Below are 25,323 nucleotides of genomic sequence, written 5' to 3'. Positions count from 1 at the left end.
AGGACACATTTAGGACAGATGGTGGCAACACTTTTAAGGATTCTTTCTTCTTCCTTTCCTTATTAACAGGAAACTCTGCTAAATTTTTGTAAATTTTCACTTTGAGGTAAGATTCTGAAAACAAAATAAAGTAAAACCAGTGAAGTCCAAATTCCAGATTACATCCTCCAGGGAATACAACTGTCAACTGAAGTCTCTTTGCGCTCACCTTGCCACCAATTGTCTAAACAAGAAAAGACAAGAAGGACAGAAGGGCCTGGCCTCAGAGTGAACTGCACTGGGACAGTGTCCTCGATTGCATTTTTATGTGGCTTTTTTGGATGCATTCTCAGTGTGACGATAGATCTCTCTTTTGGGGATATGTATGTTCATGTGTATACATGTGTTCTTGTGTGTTCACAGTTATGTGTTCACAGGTCTTGCATGCATATGCTCATATGTGCACATGTGTTCTTGTGTGTGTGTGTATATGTGTTCACTGGTCTGCGTGTATATGTGCATGCAAGCATATAGAAACCAGAGGTCAAATTCTGGTGTCAGTCCTCAAAAGCCACAAACTGGGATGTAGAGACAGGAGGACCTCTAGTTCAAGGTTCTCCCTGGCTACAGATTAGAGCTACAGTTATACCTGTGCTGTGTTAATCTTTATGCCATGGCTTGGATGCCCTCTGTGTGTCAGAAACATCAGGAACCTTCTAAGGATTTAAACAGGCTTTTGCCCCAATGCCCAAGGCAGCTGGCCTGTCTCTAAGAGGGACCTTGGCAGCAATGCCAAATGACTCCTGGAACATTGTTCTTGTTCAAGGGTACACTACAGTGAGAGAGATACTCAGAAGCACAAGGCCTACTTTCTAGATGAGAATTTGGTGTAAAAGCTGGCATGCTGTGGACCATTTGTATCTCACATTCTTGCGCATCCTCAACACTCAGCAAAGGACTCCTGTGGAACAGAAGGGGTGGTGTTCTGTAGTACACGCTGGAGTACTAGTAGCCTGCCAGCATTTAATAAGTTTAATCGAATGTCCTAGGTCCTTATGCAAATTAGACAGAATTCACAAGTGTTTTTCCAAGGTCACACAAACAGACCTAAAGGGCTTACTGCTCATTGAGAGGTCTGACGACACCACAATATGGAAGGCAGCCCTCATCACCCTGCCATCAAGCAAGATGACCAGAGTCTGACAGCCTCTTTTGTGTGCATGTGTTGTATATGTGTGTGCATGTCTCTATATGTGAACATGTGTGCATGTGTGTGTGCATGTATATATGCCTGAAAGCTAGAAGTTTCTTAATAATTCCCTGTTTTATTTTCTGAGACTGAATCTCTCAGTGAATTTAGAACTCAACTGAGTTGGCTAGAGTACTTGGCCTGAGAGCTCCAGGAACCTCCAGTCTCCATTTCTCCATGCTGGGATTGCAAATGTGCACCATCCTACTGGGCCTTTGGATGCAGCGATCCAAACTGAGGTCCTCATGTTGTACACAAGCACTTTGCCAACCGAGGCATCTCACTGGTTCCCCTCCATCCTTTGATGTTTTTGAGATAGGGTCTCATGTAACCTAGGCTGCCCTCATATACCACAAGTGCTCAAGGATCCCCTGAGCTTCTGTACCTCCTGAGTGCCAGGATTACAAGCAGGCTCGGCCACACTGGTTTATTAGGTGCTGGGATTGAACCCAAGGCTTCCCGTACAATAGGCCAGTGTGATACAAATGGAACTCTATCCCTAGATGCCACTTTTCATATTTAAAAGGAAAGAAGTAGGCAAAAAAATTTCTAGGAAGCCTGCTTGTCATTTGATAAAACTGTAGCTTTGCTACAAAACAAAGGCTGAGGGCTAAAGCACCAAGAGACCTCCTGCTGTTTCCGGCTAATTCAAACCATTACTGAAGAAAGAAGGAAAACCATTATGCATATACATAAGCCCTGAGAGATGGAGCATTTTCACACAGCAAGCATCAAATACCAATCAACAGTGACCATTTTAATAATAACATGGCCTTTCTTAATTGACCCACATCACCACCGAGAGTATTTTCCCATCAAAACAGCCCTTCTTAATATTAGGGACATGAGAGTCTTTCAAGGGGGTGGATTGCCCAATTTCCTTTGCATGTTTTCCAGTTGTCTACAGTTCATAAATCGACAGAAAAGAACGACCTTGACTTTCTTTTCTGTAGGCTATCACCTTAGGAAAAAAATTATGTTTACAATATGGCTTGTTAGCCAAGAAGAAAGATGGTTATTTCTATATAACTAAAAGAAAAGAAAGTGATGGCATGTGATCTGTGAAAAGAAAAACAATATTAGGAAAAATATGCTATCAAAGAGAGTGGAGAACTGCAGCTGAGGAGAAGGTATTGTGTGTATGGTGCTTGGTGCACACTTGGAAACCCAGTGCTGGGGAAGTAGAGGCTGGTAGATCCCTGGAGCTCACTGGCTAGCCAGCCTACCCTATGGGGCCACTGAAAGAATGTCTCAAAATTAGGTAGAGAATGTTTCTGAAGAATGACACCCAGGGTTGTTCTCTGTCCTCCATATGCCAACATACCTACACACATGTGTACATGAACATGCACATACATACACAAATGCACAAAAAAGCAAATAAAAAGGATAAAGCATTATCTAATCAAAACTTTTCTAGAAATCTAAAGAATGGTAACATTCCAAGGAAAGGAAAAGAATGCAGAGTCTTTAAAAACAACATACTCAACAGTTAGTACACGCATCACAGACAGCTCAGTCAACACTTTTAACATAACAGTCATTTGAAACAATCAGCAAAATCAACAGTCAGCCAGTGTAGTCAATAGTCACTCAGGACAACCAGCATAATCAACATAGGCAACAAAGTTGGTGTAGTCAGCAGTCTGTACAGCCAACAGTTATTCAACAATCATTTTGCACAGCCAGCACAGTCAACACAATCAAAAAAGTTACAGTCATTCAACAGTCAACATAATCATTCACCAGTCGGCATAGTCAACAGCCAGCCACTGTCAAGTCATTCAATAGTCATTCAACAGTTAACACAGTCAAAAGCCAGCACTGTCAAGTCATTCAACAGTTATTCAACAGATAACACAGTCAATAGCCACTAAAGTCATTCGACACAGTCAGCATAGTCTACACAATCAAAGTCAGCAGCCATTCAACAGTCAATACAATCATTCAACACAGTCAACAGTCAGCCACCACAGTCAACAGTCATTCAACATAGTTAACATAGTCAAAATGAAGCACTTAGACCCTTCATACAGTTCCGGTCCCATCAATTCCTTTGCTATAAATATTTCATTGTCCAATGAGAAATTCTTGGCTGCTGGAGGCAAGTTTAAAAGGAGATTTTATAGACTAGACTTTGATTTTTTGAAATTCTTGGTATTTTTACTTCTCATTTTTGTCTGCTTTGTAAAGGACTTCCATTTTGAAATAATCTTGGAGGTTAAAAGTTAAAAAAAAACACTAAACTTAACTAACAGGAAAGATAAAGATCTACTTCTATTTATGGATTGGATTAGTTAGTTGTGTGATGGTTCATCTTGATTGACAACCTGATTAAACTTGGAGAAATGCCAAGGAGATTGGACAAGCATACTTCTAGATGTGTGCATAAATGTATCTCCACATAGAATTAATCAAAGGGAAGGTCTGAATGTGGGTGGCACCATCTTGTGGGCTGAGGGAGGGGGTCCAGAAAGAATAGAGAGGAAAGAGAAATCCTGTAGTCAAGGCATTTTTTTTTCCTCTCTGCCTCTTGAGCTACTCTGGAATGCTCTCCCTACCACAATAAACTGGAGCCTTTGAAACCATGAGCCAAAATAAAACTTTAGTTCTATAAGGTATCCTGCTCAGATATTTGGTCAAATTGACAGAAAATTAAGACAGGAGACCACATAAAAGATGTTTCTACCCATTAAGAAACAAATGGAAAGGGGGTTGGAATGTAGCTTATTAGATAGAGTGTCCAGCATGCATTAAGTGCTGGATTCTATCCTATCCTTAGCACTGAAAATAATCAGCTGTTGTGGCTCACAGGATAGTTAACCTGAAATAAGCCATGCAGCTGCAGAAACAGTAAGAGAGACCCTGCCCCATCAAGGTGGAAGGTGAGATCCAACCTCCAAAGGCTGTCCTCTGACTTCCACATACATGCTGTGGCATGCCTGTACATACACTCACACAAACACACACACACACACACACACACGCACACACACATGAAAAATCATTTGATTAAATGCATGAGATCCTCATAGGTATAGGGTTTTTTGTTGTTGTTTGTTTGCCTTTGTTTTGAGACAGGGTTTCATTATGTAGCTCTGGCTGTCCTAGAACTCAATGTATAGACCAAGCTGTCCTTGGACTCACAAAGGTCTGCCTGACTCTGCCTCCTGAATTCTGGAATTAAAGATGTGTGCCATTATGCCTGCCTGGACACATTATTCTCAATATAAATAATAAACAACCCTAGGCAGCATACAGTCAGGGGGAATAGCCTGAATTTCATTAGGAATGAGAGGTATACTCCATACAGTTTATAATGTAAGACTAAATTATCCTTAAAAAACAAACAAACACAGAAACAGAAACAACCTACCAGCACAATGTTTGTTAGGGGAAGAAAGGTCTTAGCATGTAGTACTTACTGGTAATGAACCCATGATGGCCCTAGTGTTTTCTTAAATTGAGCAAGTCCCACAATATCGATATAAATCAGCTCAACAATTCTGTCTCCTACAGTTGGACAGCCAGACCGGTTTCCAACAACCTTCTTCATTATCCTGGAATGAGACAAATAGGGAAGAAAAGAAAAAAAAGCATCAATAACTTTACAATACTAAACCTGGCAATTTTGATAGGTTCAAACACAGCTCCAGACCCTCTTAGGGATAATGGGCTGAAGATTGAAACCTGTCTCAACTCTTCATAGGTCCTACTTGGACCCCTCAAAATTTGATGCTGGGAAGCTGGTGTGTAAATACAGCCTGTGTAGTTCAGAAGCAGTGTTATCCATCTCCATGGTGGAGAAGACATGCGATAGCTGACCTGAGTCATCTCACTGAATCTTGCTCTCGTTAGTCTTCAGGGTAGGGAGGGAGGACTGAACAGTGCTATGCTGATATTTCCTCCAAAGTCATATAGTCTGATCTGGAGAAGAGCTCTTTAAGATTCAGGAAAGAAAACCTACAAGGTTCAGGAAGTACATGAGACTCACAAGTCCCAAAAAGCTCCTGAAACATGAGATTCTTGAGGACCCTCCCCAAGGTTATACAAGCAGTAACAATGGCTTAGGAGAGAAGATCCTCTGGCCAGTAGATTGCCTGCATGTCATTCAGGCAGCTTGAGGAGTTGCTAGCCATGCTGGGGTGGGACTTTTAAGTGATGCAACTGCCCTTGAATCACCATGTCCTTCTAAGAACCTCTCATCCACAATCCTGGTAAGTAACCCCAATGAATTCACTGGTTTACCAAGATGGACTTGGATGGAGCCATGTCTTTCGTCTTTCTTGGTGTCCTTTCTGGTATGAACAGATGTTCCCATGTTCCCAGAAAAAAGTCACACAACGAACACAAAAACCTATGACATCCTCTCACTTTCGTTTGTAATCCCTAAACACCTTCAATTCCCAGCCCCTCAGCTCTAGTTACTCCCTCCATAATCTTGTTGTTTCGAGCCACTCCTTACAGAACTGGCTCTGTGGCTTAGATGTTCTTGTTATCTTGTCATTCAGCCACTGACCCACTTTTCTACCCTGATATCTCTAACTGCCCATGCGTTAACAGAATGACATTGCATGTGACTGGTATGTAAACTTGATTGGTCAGAATAAGTCTGAAGTGTAACTTCCAGGCACCCCCTTTTCCTCTTGCCCCTCATCATATCACACAGTGATACTGACCAATTTAAAAAGCCCCACTTGCAGGTGACTGTGCTCACAGTCCATCTCCCCAGTCCTCACACTCACTGCTCCAGGTCCCTTCTACCCTTCTCTGGGTTTCTAAAAATCTCAAGCTTCATTGAACTGATTTCTCCCGAAAAGCTGGAGAACGTCCCGTGGAAGGCTGGGTGATGAGTACTTTCACATTTGCATATCCAACACAGCCAGAGTATGGTAGTGCTGTGCGTAAGCGCTAGGCACACAGTGGTGAGATTTCAGTCTCGTATTCACACCTGCATCCACATTAATAGAACTGCAATGAGTACGCTTATTGCTTAATGCATCAGTTGTCATTATCGAAAGTCTGGCAGCTGAGCACACTGGCCATCTCTGCAGGCCTCGTTTTGAAGCCCAGCCTGCTGAAGCCAGACAGAGTGACTGCAAAGTGCATGACTTTCTAGGTTTCATGTTCTGCATATTTTAAAGCAAGTGGGGAGACAACAGGAGACAGCCTGGCAAAGGAAGAGGAGAACTGGTTGGGGTGCAGAGGACCTCAAGTTCATCTAACTTTGAAGGAGAAAGGAAAGGCTATGCGCATAACGGCAGCATAGATGTTAGATGCCAGGCTCCAAGCCAGGCCCCTGCATGCTACCCAGAAGTCTCAGAGAGCATGTTCAGTCTGAACACAGTTTCCTCATCTCTAAAACACAGATGGCAAGGGGACCTACTTCCAGGTACTAACGTTTAAATGCAATACAGCATACAGGCTGCCAGGATGCTTCTTTGGATAAAAACACCTACTTCGACCATTGGAAGCCACAGTGGAAGGAACTGACTCCTGAAAGCTGTCCCTCTGACCTCCGCACACCATGGTACACGCCTGCCCACATGTGTGCACATGCAACAATAAACAAAACAAAAAATAAAGCCACAAAATATTCAGTATAGAACATCCAGTAAGTGGCTCAGTTTAGTTTTAATAGCTGCCATCAGTGCTGGGGTGGGGCTGAACTGGCACAGAGTCTGCCTGGCATGCACAGAGCCCAAGGTTCCTCACCAAGTGCCATATAAGCTGGACATGGTGGTGCACACCTGTAATCCTACCCAGCACTGAAGAGGTGGAGGCAGAAATCAGAAAGCCGAGGTCATCCTCAAATACATATACTGAGTTTGAGGCCAGCCTAGGCTACACAAACCTAGCCTCAGTGTTAAAACAAGAAAACAACAACAACAACAACAAACAGTCCTGATCAACACTATTGCCGGCATAATTCTTGGTATTTCTGCTGTAAGCAAACCTTTATCGTGGTGCCCAGCATCTGGAAAGCAATGAAAAGACTGCTAAGGTTATCTTCAGACACTACTGCCAGCAACCTTGGTGCATCAACAGTACACTCGGTACAGGGTTGAACGTAGCTGCATTTTACCATCTCTATTTCTAGACCGTTCTCCCAAGGGTTGGCACTGCAACAGGACCACTTGTGTGCTGGGTTAGAAGTCTCTGCAGGCAGTTTTTTTGGGGACTGTAGGGACTCCAGTTCATCTGTTTGGCCAGCTGTATTAACTGGAAAGGGACTGAGAGGGGGCGAGAGCTGAATGCAAATCTCAGTGGGACAGAAGACTCGGGGAAGAGAACAGACTGAGCTAGATGTTAGCTAATTGTGAAAGGATTGGATGCAGGCTTTCGGGAAATCTATTTTACACATATTAAATTACAAACAGGAACTGGCCCTGCCTTAAGCTTTAGAAAGCTTGGTGTTGAGCAAGCAGTAGTATGAAGTCTGGCAAGAGGCAGAGAATTAGGCGAGGCAATAGAATTTGTGCTGCAGATGTTGGGAACACCTGGAATAGCAAAGAATAAGCTCTTTAGCTCGTGTTGTCCTGGTGTTCATTTATGAGGCCCCGGGAGCCTGCAGCGCCAATGAAAACATATTATCCTTTTCATAGTGTTTGTATTTAGCTCCTGAAAATAATCTTCTTATCGCCTGTTTAGTGAATTATCACTCCCCTTCTCCCTCCACAAGAAATTGCACACTAACAGAGGGGCTTTACAAGTTTACTGTTTCCTTTTTGTATTGTGATTTTCAGATTGAAGAAGTAATTTCCTTACTCCTTGAGCTCAGCCAGTGAGGCCGAGATCCGGATGTCATGGCCCAACAGGTACAGAGATGTGATTAAGTCACTCCACTGAACGAGTTCACCCAGAGGGCCACCGCTGAATGCTGTCTCCGCAATCTTGAAGCCCGATTCCTTGGTCAGGAGCCCCAGGTGAACAAGGATCTGCGAAACAAAGAGGAGACACTGACTTCTGGAGCCAAGCTCAAAATTGCTCAGAAAGCCCATGTTAAGGTCCTGTGCACACCACAAAGGAGTCAGCCATGCTAAGGTCCTGTGCATACCACAACAGAGTCAGCCAGACCCAAAGCAACCACTAGAGTCTCAGAATGGGGTATGCCATTTTTAAAGAAGGTATAAAACAAGGAAGGAAATAATTTTCCACTGTTCTAGATAAATAATAAAACCATTAACTGCTCTTGGTAGAGTCATGAGTGTTATAGACAGATTAACATGGTTTTAAAAATGGAATATATGGCTGGGTCAATCAGGAAAGAATCTGATCAACAAACATGAGGTCCTGAGTTCGAATCCCCAGAGCCTGGATGCAACTGGTACATGCTTGTAACTCCAGTGCAGAGGAAATGGAACCAGCTGGACAGGCTGGCTACTGCATCCCAGGGATCTCCTCGGTGGGCTTGCAAGCATGTACTACTACCGCTAGCTTTTTTATGTGAGATCTGGGCAGAGAACTCAGGACATGGCTGTGTGGCAAGTTCTATCAGTTGAGCTCTCTGCCCAGCTCTCAATTCTGTTGCTGAAGCACAGTCTAATTATGATCTGTGAGATTTGTTTGTTTTTAAAATATAATACCATGAAAATAAGCATATTTCATGTTTCAATGAACCTTGGTCTCTGACTATTCAACCAACCCAGTTTGGCGGTAGGGAGCCTGCTCAGCGGGTACCTCCATTCTCTGGCCAGAATCCTAGCAGCCTCTGGTAGCTTTTCTGCTCTTGGATAGAAGAAGATGTCCTAAGCTCATCAAGTGCAATTTCTGTCTCAGATCTTAATGAGCCATTTCCCCAAGAATCACTTATCCCACCTAGTGCACACAGCATTACAGATCAAAGGCCAGTTCTCTAGGGACTCTACGTAATTGCTATTTGGAGCCCTTTGCGGTGGCCCTGGCTAGCAACTTCATTTTCCCTCAAAGACAGAGTAAACTATGGGTTCTTACTGGAAGTGCCAATTCAAACATGTGTGTGTGTCTATGTGTGTGTGTATAAATATATATAACCATGTATTTCTACACCTTCGGATATTATCGTCCATCGTTTGCTGGTTATTTACTTTCTTTTACAATGAAAATTCCACTTTGCAAAGACAGGAACACAGTAAGTCACTTTCTATACTCTAATATTCACAATGGCTCTACAAGAAGATTATTGTGATAAGAGTGTCACATTTTTTCCAAAGTGTTCTTTGTTCATTCACTGTGTTCTGCAGAAACAGCAGGCCTCCCTCGTGAGCTCGCATCGGAACTGAGGTTTACCGGGTCAGCTCGGCTGGTTCATTTTCCTAATGATTTTTTTTTACACTTTTATTCTTTTTCTCTTTTAAAATTGAAAATAGATGTTTTTCATATAATACATTCTGATTATGGTTTTTCCACCTGCAACTCCTCTTAGCTCCTCCTACTTCCCTACTCATCCAAGTCTACATCCTCTCTCTCTCATAAACAGGAATCTAAAAAATAATAAACTAAAAATAAACAATTCAAAATAGGATAAAGCAAACAATCGGAAAAAAAAGTGAGGTGTGGCTTTTTTTAATTAAAAATTTCATCCTATGTAAATGGTTCTCGTGTCAAATCGACAGGTATGAAGTCCTGAAGTCTGGTGTCTGTGCTGGCCACACCCACTCTGTTCCTGTCCCTCCCTCTTCTTTGACCATATAATTCTTTTCTTACTGTGGAAAACTATGTATAGGTTAACATAGTGGTCACTGTTTGTTTGTTTGTTTTGTTTTGTTCCTGGAACTCACTCTGAAGATCAGGCTCCAACTCATGCCTGCGTCTGCCTCTCAAGTGCTGCAATTAAGGGTGTGTGCCACGACTCCAGGTCTTTGGCCACTGTTTTAGTGCACATGGTTTAGAATTGTCCCCTCCCCAATATCTGGTTTCTGAAATCAGAAGCATTCCAAAGCTTAGGAATAAGTCATAGTGGATAAGATCCGCCCCCACCCCCAAATGTGTGTGTGTGTGTGTGTGTGTGTGTGTGTGTGTGGTGGCGGCGTACAGAGAGCAGTGTATGCAGAAGTGTATTCCTGTGTACACATTCACAGGGGACAGAGGAAGACATGAGTATTGGAAAAGGCGGGCCCCTGGGGTGGGGCCGGCAGGCTGAGCTCATCCACCTCAACGGGATGTCACTTGACACATGGCACCTCCTTTCCTGATGTTTCCAAGCAAAGTCAATGTTTAACAGAAAGCAGGCACGTGAAGGGACAGAATGAACAAACTCACTTTCTTCCGTTTCCTCTTCTCAAGGCTTTGTTTCTCCGCCAGAGACTTGATAGCTTGGATCCACGCGTCAGCCATTCGCCGGATCCGAAGCCTCATCCAACGGAACTCCTCGTGCTTCTTCATCATTCCGTAGAGAATGTTAAAATCCGTACGGATTTCCGCCTAGCAGGGAAGACGAAAGAAATGTAGCAAAGTGAGCAGAAGATTAAAAAGTAGGAAGCAAAATGAATTTCGAGATAGGATATTTTAAACCTGAGAGTCAATTAAATCCAGGATTTCAAAAGCCCATCTTTACTCTGTACCGAGGGTGGGTGCCAGCAAGATGGCTAAGCAGGGACAGGCTCTTGTTACACAGCCTGAGGATGACCTGAGTTCAATCCCTAGGACCCGCACGGTGGAAAGAAGAGAATCGACTCCACTAAGTTGTCCTCTGGTCTCTACATGGTCATCCTGGCAAGCACATGCCCATATACACATGCATACACACATAAAATGAGTATAGTTAAAAATACTTTAATAAGCAAGAGTTGCTAGGGCTGCAAGTTGAAACAATGGCCCCTGACTGCTTATGTGTTGTTACAGGGGGCATCATTAAGAGATCAGAGACCGAGAAAGGAAGCCAGAGCTCTGCTGACGTCCAGTTCTCACAATTAGCATACACGATGCACCTACAAACTCCCTGTGTCTAAATGTACTTGTGTCTTGGAGTTGTCTGCTAAGCAGCTGACCACCAAGAAAAAAGTATCCCTGGCTCCAACCGGCCAGCAGACACTCTGCGGGTCACCAGGGGGCCTCCTTTGCTCCAGAGTAAGATGAGAAACGAAAGATCATTTTCTAATTTTGTCCTCATCCAAACCAACAAAATTTATGATTTTCTAAGGGTTTTTAAAAGCTAGGGATGGTCTTTGTTTCTACCATAGCTGAGTACATTTTAAAATTCAGACCAGAATAATGTAAGGTCCAGGCTCATTCTTAGTATTCGTCTCCCTTCTTGCATCGGCAATCTTGCAGTCTACACTTGAGCCCACAGACCCTGGCCACGGCCCCGTCCTCCTGGCTGCCTGTTTGTATACATCAAGTTTTAGGGGAGCACAGCCATACCCGTCATTACCTATTACCCATGCTGTTCTCTGTGCTAGGACTGCAGAACTGAGTAACTGCAGTGAGAAGAAATGTCTGGCAAAGAGAAGAACACTATTTTGTTTCTCACATTTTTACTTATTTAGAATATGTGTATGTGTGCACGTGTGTGTGTGTGTGTGTGTGTGTGTGCGTGTGTGCGCGCGCGCAACAAAAGACAAAAGACAATCTGCATTGCCTCTCTTTGTGAACCATGTGGGTCCTCAGGAACCAAGCTTGGGTCTGCAGGCTTGGCAGCAGGTGCCTTTACTTGCTGAGCCAATCTCACTCGTCCTATTATTTTGCACACGATGGGGTCTCTGGTAGCCCAAGATGGCCTTGAACTCTCTTATGTAGCCAAGGATGACCATGACTTCTAATTCTCCTGCCTCCACCTCCCAAGCACTGGGATTAGCGCCAGGACCCACCCTGTCCAGTGTCCACCGTGTTGCAGACTGAACGCAGGGCTTCTGACATGCTAGGTAGGCACTCTACCCCTATTGGCCCCTTTACATGAAGTGCCTGCTTTGGGTTAGAGAGGAGACTCGGTGGTTAAGGGTGCTGCCTGCTTTTGCAGGAGAGTGGGGTGCAGATGCCAGCACCTACGTGCATCTGTGATTTGATGCTCTCTTCTTGCCTCTGTGGGCTCCGACACGTACATGGTGTACACAAACCCATGCAGAAAAGAACATATGCATGCAAATCAAAACATTAAAAAATAACGAAGGATTTGCTGACCTATAGTCTAAAGAAAATGCCCAAGCTTTCAAGATAGCATTGAAAGGTCTCTGGAGTCCCTTCCTACTTTCCTAATTGTATCTTCAAACCTCTGACCCTGCCCACCCAACCTTGCAGTATGATATGAAAGACCGACTCCCCATGGAGACATGCCTCTCTCCCAATGGCACAGAGAACACGGCTTGTCCTTTTAAATTCAGCTCATCATCTTCTCTATGGAATCTCCCTTGACCTCCGCAGCTGAGACCATTCTTCCTCATTAATCTTCCTTAGCAGGCGCTAGAGCCTGGTGACAGGCCTGGTCATTATTTACAGCCAGCCCCCTCATTAGATCACCCAAGGCCTCCACATCTGGCACTGAAGCCCATTCCTCTCTGTGGCCCCATTCATTAGGGACCTTCAGAGAACTGCTCAATAAATAAATCTACGTTAGCCGGTGTACGATTTGGCCAGCTAGACTTGAGGTTTCAGCTGGCACTTCCCAAAGGTGCTGTGTGTCTCTCACTTAGCGTCAGACCTAAACACACAAGTGGGAGAAGGGTGTTCCGGTCATTTACCAGTGAGTTATGGTCAGCTTCTTCATAGGGACTTTTTACTCTCCAAGGTAAACGAGGACACCAATTTTCAACCTGAAAAAGATAAATCAGAAACACTAAGTACACTGGTTCATCTTTCAGTGGACACAAACGGACAGAGGGCTAAGAACCACTTCCAATGCACAAGGAACATGGTGTTTACATGGGCTATTATTATCCAGATAGTAACCAAACTCCTGCCAGATGTAGGTGCCCTCTAAGGTGCAGAAACCTTCAGCCAAGGTCTTAAGAACCTGTCCTATGTTACAGGGAGTGACTTCTTCCTCAACTAATCCCTACGCTTCCATAAGAGAAGGAGTGTCCTCTGTCAAGAGGTTAAAAGATTTGAACACTTATGCAGGGGCATGGCGATGTGAGGGAGTCACCGTGTACCCTTCAGCAAGTGGGCACAGATGATTTGTGATCAGCTCAGGTGTGTCTAAAGGGAACACATGGCATTCAGGCCAAAAAAATTATTCTCTGCTTTGAGGATCAGGAATGCAAACCATAGTTTAATGCTAATTAGTCAAGGTTTGTTTTCTGGGTATTTGCCTGACACTGCCTCAAGAAATAAGATGGGTAATGCAGGACTGGTGGCTCACACTGGTCATGCCAGTACCCAGGTTGTGACAGCAGGTAGATCAGATGTTCTAGGCTATATAACAAGTTCTAGGCCAGCTTGAACTACAAGAGACCCTGTCTCCAACAACAGCAAAATAGAAATGGATTACATATCTATTCAGTGATCTTACGAGAGTTCTTCCACAGAAGGGTCTGTCTGCACATAAGCTGTGTCCAACCTTCTAACATTAAGGCAACTACAAAGTATACACACACACACACACACACACACACACACACACACACACACACAGTTCTCTTGAGCATCTGTGGCTTACAGGCACAGGCTGAACAGACCTGACTGTTGAGGGGAGGAAGAAAGGAAGGAGGAGAAAGACTGGGCTTATATATATTTCTTCAAGAAAAGCTACCAGAGACTGATTAATAATTGATTAATTAATAATAGTTGATTAATAATTATTGATTAATAATTAGCAATTATTAACCAATAATTGTTAGGAAGGAGCTCAAGGCATGGCTCAGAGGTTAAGAGAGACTGAAGAACTCGCAAAGAACACAGTTCAGTTCTCCCATCACCCACATGGGGCGGCTCAAAACTACCTGGAACCCCTGCTCCAGGGGATCTGACCCCTTCTTCTGGCTTCCAAGGGAGCTGGTCTCACATGCAAAATTAAAATTAAAAATTCTAGGAAAGGAAAAACAAGAAATCCATTGGGTGACTCTGACATTTGGCCTCTTTATCTAAAATAGCTATAAAATCTCAGTGCTGGCATGGTCGTCCCTTTATTAACTCATACAGCATCACTAACGATAGCTCAGGAACTGGCACCGGAAATCACTGCTCTTCAGTTAGGGCGGCAGGTAAGATTTTACAGAGGAGCATCGTTTAGGAAGTCTCTGACTCAGGGGACCGTAGTCTTTTGGGTTGGCAGATCAATCAGAAAAAAAAGAAAATCTGTCTTCCAGGTCTGGGTAGGTTTTCAAAGAAACACGTCAGTTTCAGTAATCTAGAAGTTACTCATAATGCAAGGTGGTATTTACTGTGACCAAAAATAACTGGCCATATTTGCATAAAGCCATCTGCTGTGGAAAATGGTGAGAAAGCAGCTGAGCTCAGGGCAGCAAGGCTTAAGAGGTGGCAGGGAAAGTGCAAGATTCCCCCTTCTTCTTGTGGAGTAAAATTAGACTTGGGTGACATTTGTGAGTGACCGCTCTCACTCAGAAACTCTCCCCATGGGAAAAGTACAATGCCTTCACTCATAAAAAGAGACAATACTAACCTGCCTGAGGCCCATGGTTTAAATCACCGTGGACCTTTACCAGTGTGACCACGAAAGGCACTAGACACAGCTCCACCGCTCAGGAAAAGGGAGCAGAAGCGGAGCCTGACTAAGCCCAGCGCTTCAGCCAGTCCCAGGGACGCCACACACATCTGTGCTTCCTGCTCTTGGGCCAGACTGATTCACTTGGCACCAATTCGGTTTTAGTAAATGGACTCAATAAAACATCCCTACGAAGCAGATTTATAATACGAAAGCTTCAGATGGGTCCTGGGCTTGACTGCTAGACCTTCAACCATGCATGTAAGTGTGTATGTATGTACACACACACACACACACACACACACACACACACACAGAGCATGAAGTCAAGAACCCTTACAAATAAATACACAACTAAGTTCATTTTTAAAAATTACTTTTATCCTCACCCACTTGAACTGTCTTTGTTATGTGATGTATGTATGTTTCCCTGTCTGTGTGTCTGTATATGTAGATGTGTGCACATGTGTATGCATGCAGATGATAGCAGTTAATGTTGGATGTTTTCCCCCATTACTCTTCATCCTTTCTCTCTCTCTCTCTCTCTCTCTTCCTCTCTCCCTCTCTCTCCCTCTCGCTCCCCCTCCCTTTCCTTCTCCCCCTCCCTCCCCCTCCCCCCTTTTTCTTTCGGAGACATTGTCTAGCTCTAGCGCTGCAGGTGCAGGCCCCAGAGTCAGCAGCTTAGGTAGGTGCTGGAGAGCCCAGCTCAGATCCTCCTGTGTGAGCAGCAGATACCTGACTGACTGACAGGACATCTCCACAGTCCCTGGATAAGTGAAGCCTATAGAGGAACCTGTCAGGATAAAAAAAAAAAATCTCCCCATGAAGAATATAATAGGAAAAGATGAAGCAAGAGTAGGAATAAAGAAAGCCACTGCCCACCGTGGTGTGCCCAGATATGGGTAATGCCCTCCTTCACATGCCTCCATCCTCAGGTCTCACTCTGATGAAAACATAGTCAGTCCAAGGTAATTTAGAAGAGGACTTCACTTGAGAACTCTCAAGGCTGTAATTCCTTTTGTGAGCTGACCGTTTTTCTTAGTTCTTCTTTCTCTAAATCACTAGCTACCCCTTTGCTGCCTCCAAGGACATCTCTGCAAATATGGAAAATAGAGTGGTCCAATTGAGCTTTTAGGCAGCAATTTCAGCTCCGCATGAGATTGGAATGGTGGAAAAATAGATAAAGACCTTAACCCACAAAGGGAGAGTGGGCTGAGGTTGTTTTCCACCGCAAGGATGGGATAGCTAGTTGATGGAATAATTAAATTATATGTAAACCAATTATCCTGTGGGAATAAGAGGGAAAACAAAAAAAAATTTTTTTTCCTCTCCCTGGAACCTCAGAGGATTACCAGGATTGGAGGAAGGCCAGAGCTGCTAATAACTCAAGAAATGAGCAAACTGTCTTCCACAGGGCAACACTTTCCTAAATAAAAGCACCACAATGAACATGCAGGGAAACTGCTTGTAGCTGACAACTCTACCTCCCGATACGTAACTACAGTTTCTATCTGATGCATCCGGTGTCACTTAATGAGCTTGGCCCACCAGTGTAACAGCCTATCAATGAAGCTGACCCCAGGAGGAGCCCACTCCCTGACTCATAGGAGTTGCGCTGACTGGAACTGTTTGGAAGAGCTCCTCTCAGGCTGGCTCCCAGAGTCCCTGGTTCCTATGGCTGCCTCCAGACATCTCCATCATGGCTGCCTTGGCCACACATCTCAGTTGTGGCTTTTCACTGCATGTGGCCCTCAGTGCAGAGGCCACTGCAGCTTATCCTCCCTTGCCTCTCCAATCTTACAGGCACACAATCCTCTCAGAAACAACAACTCATCAAAGGCAGCCTGGAGTTTACTACGGTAAACAATTGGAAACGGGATTTGGGAGACAGCTCGGTGGCTAAAAAGCTTTGCTACTCATGGGTGAGGTCCTGAGTTTGATCCCTGGAGCTCATGTTAAGTATCCCGGTATGTCAGTCAGTATGTGCCTGTGACGTAAGCGCTGAGCAGGTACCAACAGGAGGCATCCTAGCCAGTCTAGCTGAATCAGCAAGCTCTAGTTTCAGCGAGAAATCCCATCCCAAAAACTAAGGTGGAGAGTGACAGGAACATGCTACCTCCTGGCTCACAACTCAGACAGGTACACACTCACAAACAGGTGCACACAACGCAAGATGGAAAACCGCCTGAACTCATGGTAGTAACACATTCGGGACTCGATAAAGCAGTAGCGGCTCTCAGATCACGTTCAAGCTGAAGACAAACTCTTTAGACACAAACTAAGCCTTCAGTGCGCTAGCCACAGGCTGCAAGATGAAGAGGCGGCACAGCAAGACAGAGAAGCCTGGCTGGCCCGGAACCTCGGAACACCAATGGATATTCAGAGGACAGGGCTCTAGACATCGCTTTCTTTAGAGATGAGACATAAAATAAAACAATTTTGACATACCTCCTGGTGATTTAGACCTCTGTGAACTGAATAGGTTTTTCGGTTTTGTCAGGAGGCTGGTGAATCAAAACAGTATGAGTTCCTAAAAGTTCTAACTGGGTCAGGCTGTTTTTTTTTTTTTCAAGATCCACAGTATCGAAGAGTCATTGCACTCAAGGAAAAAGAAGCTGCTGACAGATACCCAGAGGGCTGGAGGGAGGTGAAAGGAGGAAGCAGGAGCCTGCTGTCAACACTAACAGGAGAGGCTGGGAAGGTGTAACCTGCAGTCCTTAAGGGCCTGCTCTCTCTGGGTCAATGCTCTTTTCTATGGACAGAGCCTCAGTTTTGGTCTCTTCTCTTGCTAATGTAGACGAGGCTGTTTTATCCTAGTGTATGGCTGACACCAGGCAGGATCTCATGCTACCCTTCCCAGGTAACACACACAATCAGAACCAACCACCAGGCATAGTAGCAGACATAGTTAATCCCAGTGCTCTGGAGGTAGAGGCAGGTGATCTCTATGAGTTCTGGTCTAGCCTGGTCAACAGAGTGAGTTCTAGGATAGCCCAAGCTGTATAACCTTGCTTCAAAAAAAAAATCTAAACAACAAACAAACAAAATTTCTGCCCCTAAAACTAAATGCCCAAGAAAAGAGAAGCTCTCTGTCTCTGTGTGTTGGGAACTTGGAGTGTTTGTTTTCTCCCTTTTGTTAATCTGCATATTATAATGAAGATATACATGTGTTCATGTGTGTGTATATAGGCCACGCTCCATCTACCTCATCCTTCCATACCCTCAGCATTCCTATTCCCAGGCATTCCACAGAGAAGACCTGGACCTATAGTTACTGTGTGCTTTCTTCTGGTAAGAGTTTAATTTTTAAAATCTAATAAATTTTTATTTTTTGAAATTAAAATATAATTACACAATTTAACCCCTGCCACCAGGCCTTTCACTCCACTGTGGCTATACCCTGGAACTGTAAGCCCAAGCTAGCTTTCTCTCCTTAGGTTGTTTTGGTAGGGTATTTTGTTCTAGCAGAGAAGAGACACTGACACACACACAGTAAGGGATGAACAATAATTAATACTGGGGAGACATTATAATGATATAGTAGAATAAAAGTCACTCGGGAAATTGTTTGCTTCTAGAAATTTCCACTGAATAAAATCAGGCCTCTGTTGATTATGGGTAACTGAAAACCCTCGAAGCAAGATGCAGATGGGGCAGTGAGGACGGGGTCTAGAGCACCTATCATAGCCTCTACTGGGGCAGGCAGGAGCACTACAAACACAGAATGTGACTCTGCCGGCCACGTGTAGGAGAAAGCCAGGGACTGGCATGATGCTTGAGAGCCCCGCTCAGGCTGTGACACAGAGAAGCTGTGACAAGTCTTCCCTCTGCCTCAGAATGAGTGGCTTCTAATGGGCTTATGACACAGACGTTTTACAACCCCGATGGATATTGCTTGAGAAAAGTCACTTTTCATCACACAGGAGAGAAGGCAAATGTATTCCTCTGCAGACAATCACACAGACCTGCTGACATGAGAATGCTTCCTCCCAATTCTCCTTAGGTGTTCAGGGCACTCAAAACTGGCTTCACCCAGCCGGAATCCATGTGAATAGCCAGAGTTGGGAGGCCACCGAGTTCCATTCGGAGACCAAGCACACACCACAGTCCTTTGTTATCTAGCACGTGACTGCTGGTTATCCTCTTCTAGGACCAAGGGACTAGTTCTGTAATTGGCTCTTTCATTCTAATCTGACTCTTCATTCTCCCTCCTGACATGATACTGGACAGAACTACTCTATGAATAAGTTCAAAATTCCCCTGTTTTGTGTCTCAATCTGAAATCTTAGGAGGTTTGTCAAGATAAGGCTATAGCTGGGAGAAATTACCAATGTGAATAATACCAATGTCAATAAAAGGATATGTACACCCTAGTACTTAAAACACACTATGAATAGAGTCATTCATTCACTAAGCATACGCATCAGGCACTCCTGTTTAACAAAATAGTCCTGGTTACTGTGACAGTGATACAATGATGATCAATCAGAAAATAATGAGTGTGGATCAAACATACCACATGTACTTCAACCAAAGACTTCTTAATGATCACAACAACAACACCAACAAAAGAATGGATGCAAGCCAAAAACAAAACAAGCAAAAAGCAAAAACAAAACCAATCCTCTTTTAAATACTAAAAAAGTGTTAGATAGCTGTGGAAGGCACCTGGGATGTAAAAGGTTTTCAGGGGCCAGTGCCCTCACTGGTTCAGTAGAAAACGAGGCTTGGGGCTAAAGCTCAATCCCCAGGTCCCAGAAGGTCGAAGGAGAGCAGTGACCGCTGCCTGAGACTGTCCCTTGACCATCATGTTATGTCAGTGCTATGCCCATGCTCCCATATATAATAGTAAGTAAGTAAGTGATAAATATCATAAAATATTTCCAGGTTTTCTATAGGAACTCTTTGTCTAGCATGTGACTGCCTGGACTGGATAGGAAATTAAAGTAATTTACCCCTTGGACATGCCTATAAATGAAAAAGAAAAATAGAAAGGGCATTACTGATCCTAGTGATGGTGAAGGAAAAGGTGTATTATAGATATTTGGAAAAGCATAGCCAGAGGCAAAGAAATCTTGGAGTGTCCAGAGTGGACATGACCAACAGACTGAGCCGGGTCACATGTGGAGAAGGCAGAGAGCAGAGGAGAGAGAGCAAAGGAGAGCAGAGGAGAGCAGAGGAGAGCAGAGGAGAGCAGAGGAGAGCAGAGGAGAGGAGAGGAGAGCAGAGGAGAGCAGAGGAGAGGAGAGCAGAGGAGAGCAGAGGAGAGCAGAGGAGAGGAGAGCAGAGGAGAGCAGAGGAGAGCAGAGGAGAGCAGAGNAGAGGAGAGGAGAGGAGAGGAGAGGAGAGAGCCAGGAGCCTAGAGACCAAGAGACCAAAGGCAAAAGGGAAAAAGACTGGTGAAGCCAAAGTGGCTGGCCGGGCTATATATGGAAGAGCAGCTGGGGGAAGGGTCAGCCAGGGGCTGGGGTACACCAGCCAGAAGGGCCCTGAACTGGTATGGAGTGAGGGAATGCTGGGAGAACCTGGAGGCCAGTGTCCACTTTACTATGTCAGTAGGCATCTCAGCCATTTGTGCTGGGTTTGCGACCTAACATCTTAAAGAAGAAGAAGCATACCTAGATATCAGGATACTGGCCGCTTGCCTGGGGTCCCAGCTTACGATGGAAAGGAAAGTGGGAAGAGAGAGAGAGAGAGAGAGAGAGAGAGAGAGAGAGAGAGAGAGAGAGAGAGAGAGAGAGAGGATGTGAAGGAGAGAGTCATGAACACATAACCTAGTAGTATAAGCCTCCTGGAAAAAGGATGAAACACCATCCATCCATGATGCACAAAAGATCTTCAGCCTCACTCTGATCAGACTCCATGGGATAGTAGACAGAGGGTCAGGACACAGTGCCACAGAGAGAGAATCATCAAAGGTCAGAGCTGGACACACTGATGGTAAACAAAGTTAAGGAAGTTTTTGCTTTTGCCTTTCCTTCTGTCCCTCAGGTCTCCACGTGAGAAGTCTTGTTAAACTCACTGGCACCCAAACCAGGCAGGAATAGCCTGGCTGGTGGCTCAGTATTAGCATGGCAACTCATCACTGGGACAGAGAAATGGCGGGGGGTGCAGGGGCTAATCAGTTAGCAGGGTGTCCGCCTAGGATTCATGAAGCCCTGGGTTCCATCCCAGCACCACCAAAACTGGATATAAGAGTGCACATCTGTAATCCCAGCATTTGGGAAGTTCCAGGTCATCCTCAGCTACACGCAGGAGTTGAAGCTGAGGCTAGCCTGGCTATATGAGACCATTCTAAAAGTGTGACATGGATTTTGACCACATAACACAAACTACCAGACAACACTGAAAACTATGTGGAGTTCAGTGGATGGCTCAGTAGGTAAAGAACAAGTGTGAAGGTCTCATGCTTATAATGCTAGACTTCTACAGCAAGAGGATGCAACAACCAGAATATTCTCAGAGTCTGAGGGCCAGTGAACTATACATAACAGAAAAGCAACAGAGACTCAATATCAAATTGGAAGGTGAGAACTGACACCTGAAGCTCTCCTCTAACTGTCACCCATGCTCTACAGCACACTAATGTCCATGTTCACACACACATACACACCCCCCCACACGCATGCATGCACAAGCATGCACATATGCACCTGCTTGACCACATACACACATACACACCACATGCACAAGCATTCACTCGACTAAACACACAGAGAGAGAGAGAGACAGAGAGACACAGAGAGACAGAGATTAAACATAGACCAGTTAAGTACTGGAGCCCTGCCAACCACATGTTCCAAGAAGGACAGACACCGTAGTCTGGGGTTTGGCAGCTCTTTCCCTCTGAGTTTTGCGTGGTGGAGATCAAGAAAAGATGTTCACTATAAATGTCATTAAGAAAGAAATGCCATTAAGACTAATTGCGGGAGGAGAATGGTGGGAAAGGGGCAGAGACACCAGCCAGCTATACACAGCTCTCCCAAGTCAGGATGGCTTGAAAAACCCTTTTGCAAAGGGCATCTTAACACTCGGGCAGCAAGAACAATGAACGTACGGAGACGAGAAGATAGAGATGAAGTCTGGGTGCAGAAAATGGAAAGACCTCAACCATAAATCTCAGCCAACTGCCTTGACTGCCAGGAAACCTCATCTTATGGGAAGAGAATTTCAGCCTTCATGCCGCTAAACACGTTCAAGGCACAGTGTGGTCTACTCGGGCAACAGCCGAGAGGGACATTTAAAGCCTGCCTCGACCTGTTCCCACGTGTCAGTCTTGCTGTTGTTCAGTTTTTCTCCTGCAGCCTGAACAGTCAATTCTCCAAGACTGCCCACTCTGACAGATTAGTCTCTGTAACACCATTTCCAAGTTATCTTTCACAGCCCACACAGGCTATAAATCCCGATCATTGTGCGGGTTATTAGGATTTCATTTCATGCTTGCATTCACAAGCATTTAAGCTTCCAACCTTTCCTGTTGGGCATTAATCTTGGCAGTAATCAAGGGATTAAGTACGCTGAATTTAAACTCAAGGTTAATAGCATGCTCAACCAATATTGGTTTTACATATTGCCAAGGGAAAACTGAAAGGCAGGGACCTTTATGTCCATTGTTCATGAGACAGAAGAAGCAGATTGATGGGTAAGGCCTGGAATTGTTTCTTTTGTTCCATTAGGAAGGTCACACACACATACACACATGCATGCTCACACACACCTGCCCAGACTGGCATTTGGAGTAGTAGTTTGTAAACATCTTAAGATCTAGCAATAAATCACTGGGCAATTTGATTATCTCATACTAAATATACCTGCAGTAGCTACAGAAATGGTTCAAAAAAATCATATCAACCCAAGGCTGGGGAGACAGCACAGCTGGTAGAATGCTTGCCAGTCAAAAATGAGGATCTGATTTCTATCCTAGGCTGGGTATGGTGGTGTGCCCGTGTAATCCCAAGGCTAGGGAGGTAGAGAGACAGGAAGATGCCTGGGCCTCACGGGCTGGCCAGCTTAGAGTACTTGGTAAGCTCCAGGCCAGTGAGAGAGTCTGTTTCAAGAAAGAAGGGTTATATATATAGAGAGAGGGCTCAGAAGACAGCTAAGTGAGTAAAAGGCTTACATGACCAGTTTAACCCTCCACCCCTATAGAAGACACCACCAGGAAGGCATGGCAGTCACTTATAATCTTAATACCTGGGAGGTAGAGTCAGGAGATCCTTAGGGCAAGTTAGCTAGGCAGACCAGCTAGAATCAGCTACTTCGGGGTTCAGTGAGAGATCCACCTCAATAATATAGAAAGACCGAAGAAGATGCCTGGCTTTAACTTTGGTCCTCCACATACAAATGCAGACATGAGTGCCCATACACATGTGGCCATACATATGAATGGGGAAACAAAAATCGAGCAAGCAAATGATGACAAAGTCAACAGTATCTGAAGAACTACACAGAGGCTGGCCTCTGCTTCTGCATGTGCCTCTGACCCTCACACACACACATAGAAAAACCGTAGTGCCAATGAGTCAGGAGATCTAGAAAAATATGTTGCATGCTAGGTTTTGGAACAATGGTATAAAGAGAAAAAGATAACATAGGTGTCAGATACATGAACATCGTCCATCAATGAACTGCAGATGGGGGTGAAGAAACTTGTTCTGAGTTTTATAAGAGCCACTAGCTATAAAACGTGTGGACAGCTGAACTGACTTAATATGCCTGAAACAAGGGCAGTTGCAGCAATTCCTCTGTACGGCCTTGTCTCTAGAATAGGACTAGCCACACAGCTCAAAGAAACTGATGGACAAAGTGACCTGCCTGGTGATGAAGTATGAGGCTGCCCAACGAGCTGAATCACTCACATACTCTCACAGCAGAGCAAGTGACACCTGGCTTTCATTATCTATGACCTCATGGGAGCCTGGTGTGATTTCTCCTGTTTGAATGGCAGGCATCAAAATTAGGGAGTAGTGGAAATTAAGCAATGGAGACCATCAAGTGAAATCAGCTAATTAGGGATATATGTCCAACATGAGTGAGTCTTGGCACAGAGAGAATGCAGAGCCAGCGGCTGTTGGCTACTAAGCTGTGTCAGTATTACTTCAAAATGAAGGACTGAGGGGGCACCAAGTGTGGAACTCTGAAGCTGGGAGATGCAACTCTCGCAGTGTAGCTGCCAATGGCCTGGCTCTCTCTCCTCTAAGGCCATGCCCAGCAGTGAAACGTGGATGGGCATCTGCAGCCATCAGCATAAGTAATGCTTCACTCTGCTTGTGACTGCCCTGGAGAGGGCGGAAGATACTACAAAGAAAAACGTATGTGCGCCCCTCTCTCCACTGACTACAGAGACAATGGAGCTCAAGGAAAGGCCACCCGATGCATGGTGCAAGCTGTGGGGCGGGGAAGGAATCTGTCTCCAGGAAAGAGATTTCACACACTTCTGACAACTTGTCAGACCACCTTGCAGGAGAGACCAGAGTTGAGGAAATGATGGTGGGCGGGGCCATACATTGACCAGGACTGCTTAGCCATGAACAGCTCTTGTCTTCCATTTCATCCTAAACCTCATGGCAGGACCCTGAAGACGGACATAGAGTGGGGTCACTGGCCCTCTTTATTGGTTCCCCTCTCCAAGATGGGCACTTTGGATAAGCTTTCTCGGCTTTCTCTACTGCTTGTCTCTCTCTGGCATACTGTGGACGGTGACTAAGCCTAGCTTACCGGGGCTGCCGGGGCCCAGGCTTCACCATAACAACTCCAGGAATGCTCTGGCCATCTCACAAGTCCATCCCTAAAGAAGGGAGCCCTGACTGTTGTTGCTACACTGCTGTTGCCAGTGTGGTGTCAGGCAGATAGATGACAAGCAGTGGAGAGCAGCCATAGTTCCCAGAGAGAAGGCTGTACTTTGGGGGATTCAATTAAAAAGGATTTGTAGGTTACAAGGTGGTTAATGGCCAAGGAGGTCACAGATAGAGAGGAAACTTCTACTGTCTTGCTAAATGGACATGTCAAACCGCCTTCTCTGGAGTGCCATTTATATGACTCTCATCCTTGGTCAGAGAAGCTTCCTCCTGCAGTAAATAGCGAGTGGAGACTCTTGACTGGTGGAAGTGCTGAGAGTGTCTCTGGAGTGCCCAGCCCTAAATGGCCATCTGTACACACTCCTCCCTCACAAGCCTCAGGGAACATGAGGGAAGGGACCAGGATGAGTGAATGTTTGAGGCAGAGGATGGGGAAGAGAACCATGGCATACTGTCTCTTGGACATGAGATGGCCATCACACTCAGGATCCACTGTAGCTATGGTTACCTGGACCAAGCAAGTCAACATTCCAGCCAGCCAAACTAATTAGACTCCATGGAGTACTAAAGAAAATGAAACAAAAGGAGAGGATATGGAGGTAGAAGGGTTGTGTCAGGCATGTGTAGAGGGAGTGGGAGAGTGGGGATAGAGCACACAGGATCAGGATACACACAAAACTGTCAGTTGTTTTAACTGGGTGGATTGGTTAGGGCGGCTGCTG

General features: G+C 44.9%; 1 protein-coding gene and 1 non-coding gene across 9 annotated transcripts in view; both read right to left on the bottom strand.

The window, feature by feature from the left end:
- Mgat5 (alpha-1,6-mannosylglycoprotein 6-beta-N-acetylglucosaminyltransferase) overlaps positions 1-25,323 on the bottom strand; it is a 280,247-nt gene that overhangs the window by 90,950 nt on the left and 163,974 nt on the right. For all 8 annotated transcript variants that reach the window (XM_029476546.1, XM_021156480.2, XM_029476555.1 and 5 more), the window contains 4 exons: positions 12,883-12,954; positions 10,469-10,630; positions 7,997-8,166; positions 4,654-4,788 (listed from right to left, as the gene is read on the bottom strand). In XM_029476546.1, the coding sequence (XP_029332406.1) occupies positions 4,654-4,788; positions 7,997-8,166; positions 10,469-10,630; positions 12,883-12,954 (539 nt within the window). The remainder of the gene's footprint in view (positions 1-4,653; positions 4,789-7,996; positions 8,167-10,468; positions 10,631-12,882; positions 12,955-25,323) is intronic.
- On the bottom strand, positions 20,787-20,895 carry LOC115032428. Its single transcript, XR_003838107.1, has one exon. It is a non-coding gene; the product is annotated as a small nucleolar RNA U6-53/MBII-28 (small nucleolar RNA).

This window comes from Mus caroli, chromosome 1 (assembly GCF_900094665.2).
Source record: "Mus caroli chromosome 1, CAROLI_EIJ_v1.1, whole genome shotgun sequence".
Classification (NCBI taxonomy): domain Eukaryota; kingdom Metazoa; phylum Chordata; class Mammalia; order Rodentia; family Muridae; genus Mus; species Mus caroli.
Note: the sequence above shows the minus strand (reverse complement) of the source record. Positions and strands in the feature narration are given on the sequence as shown.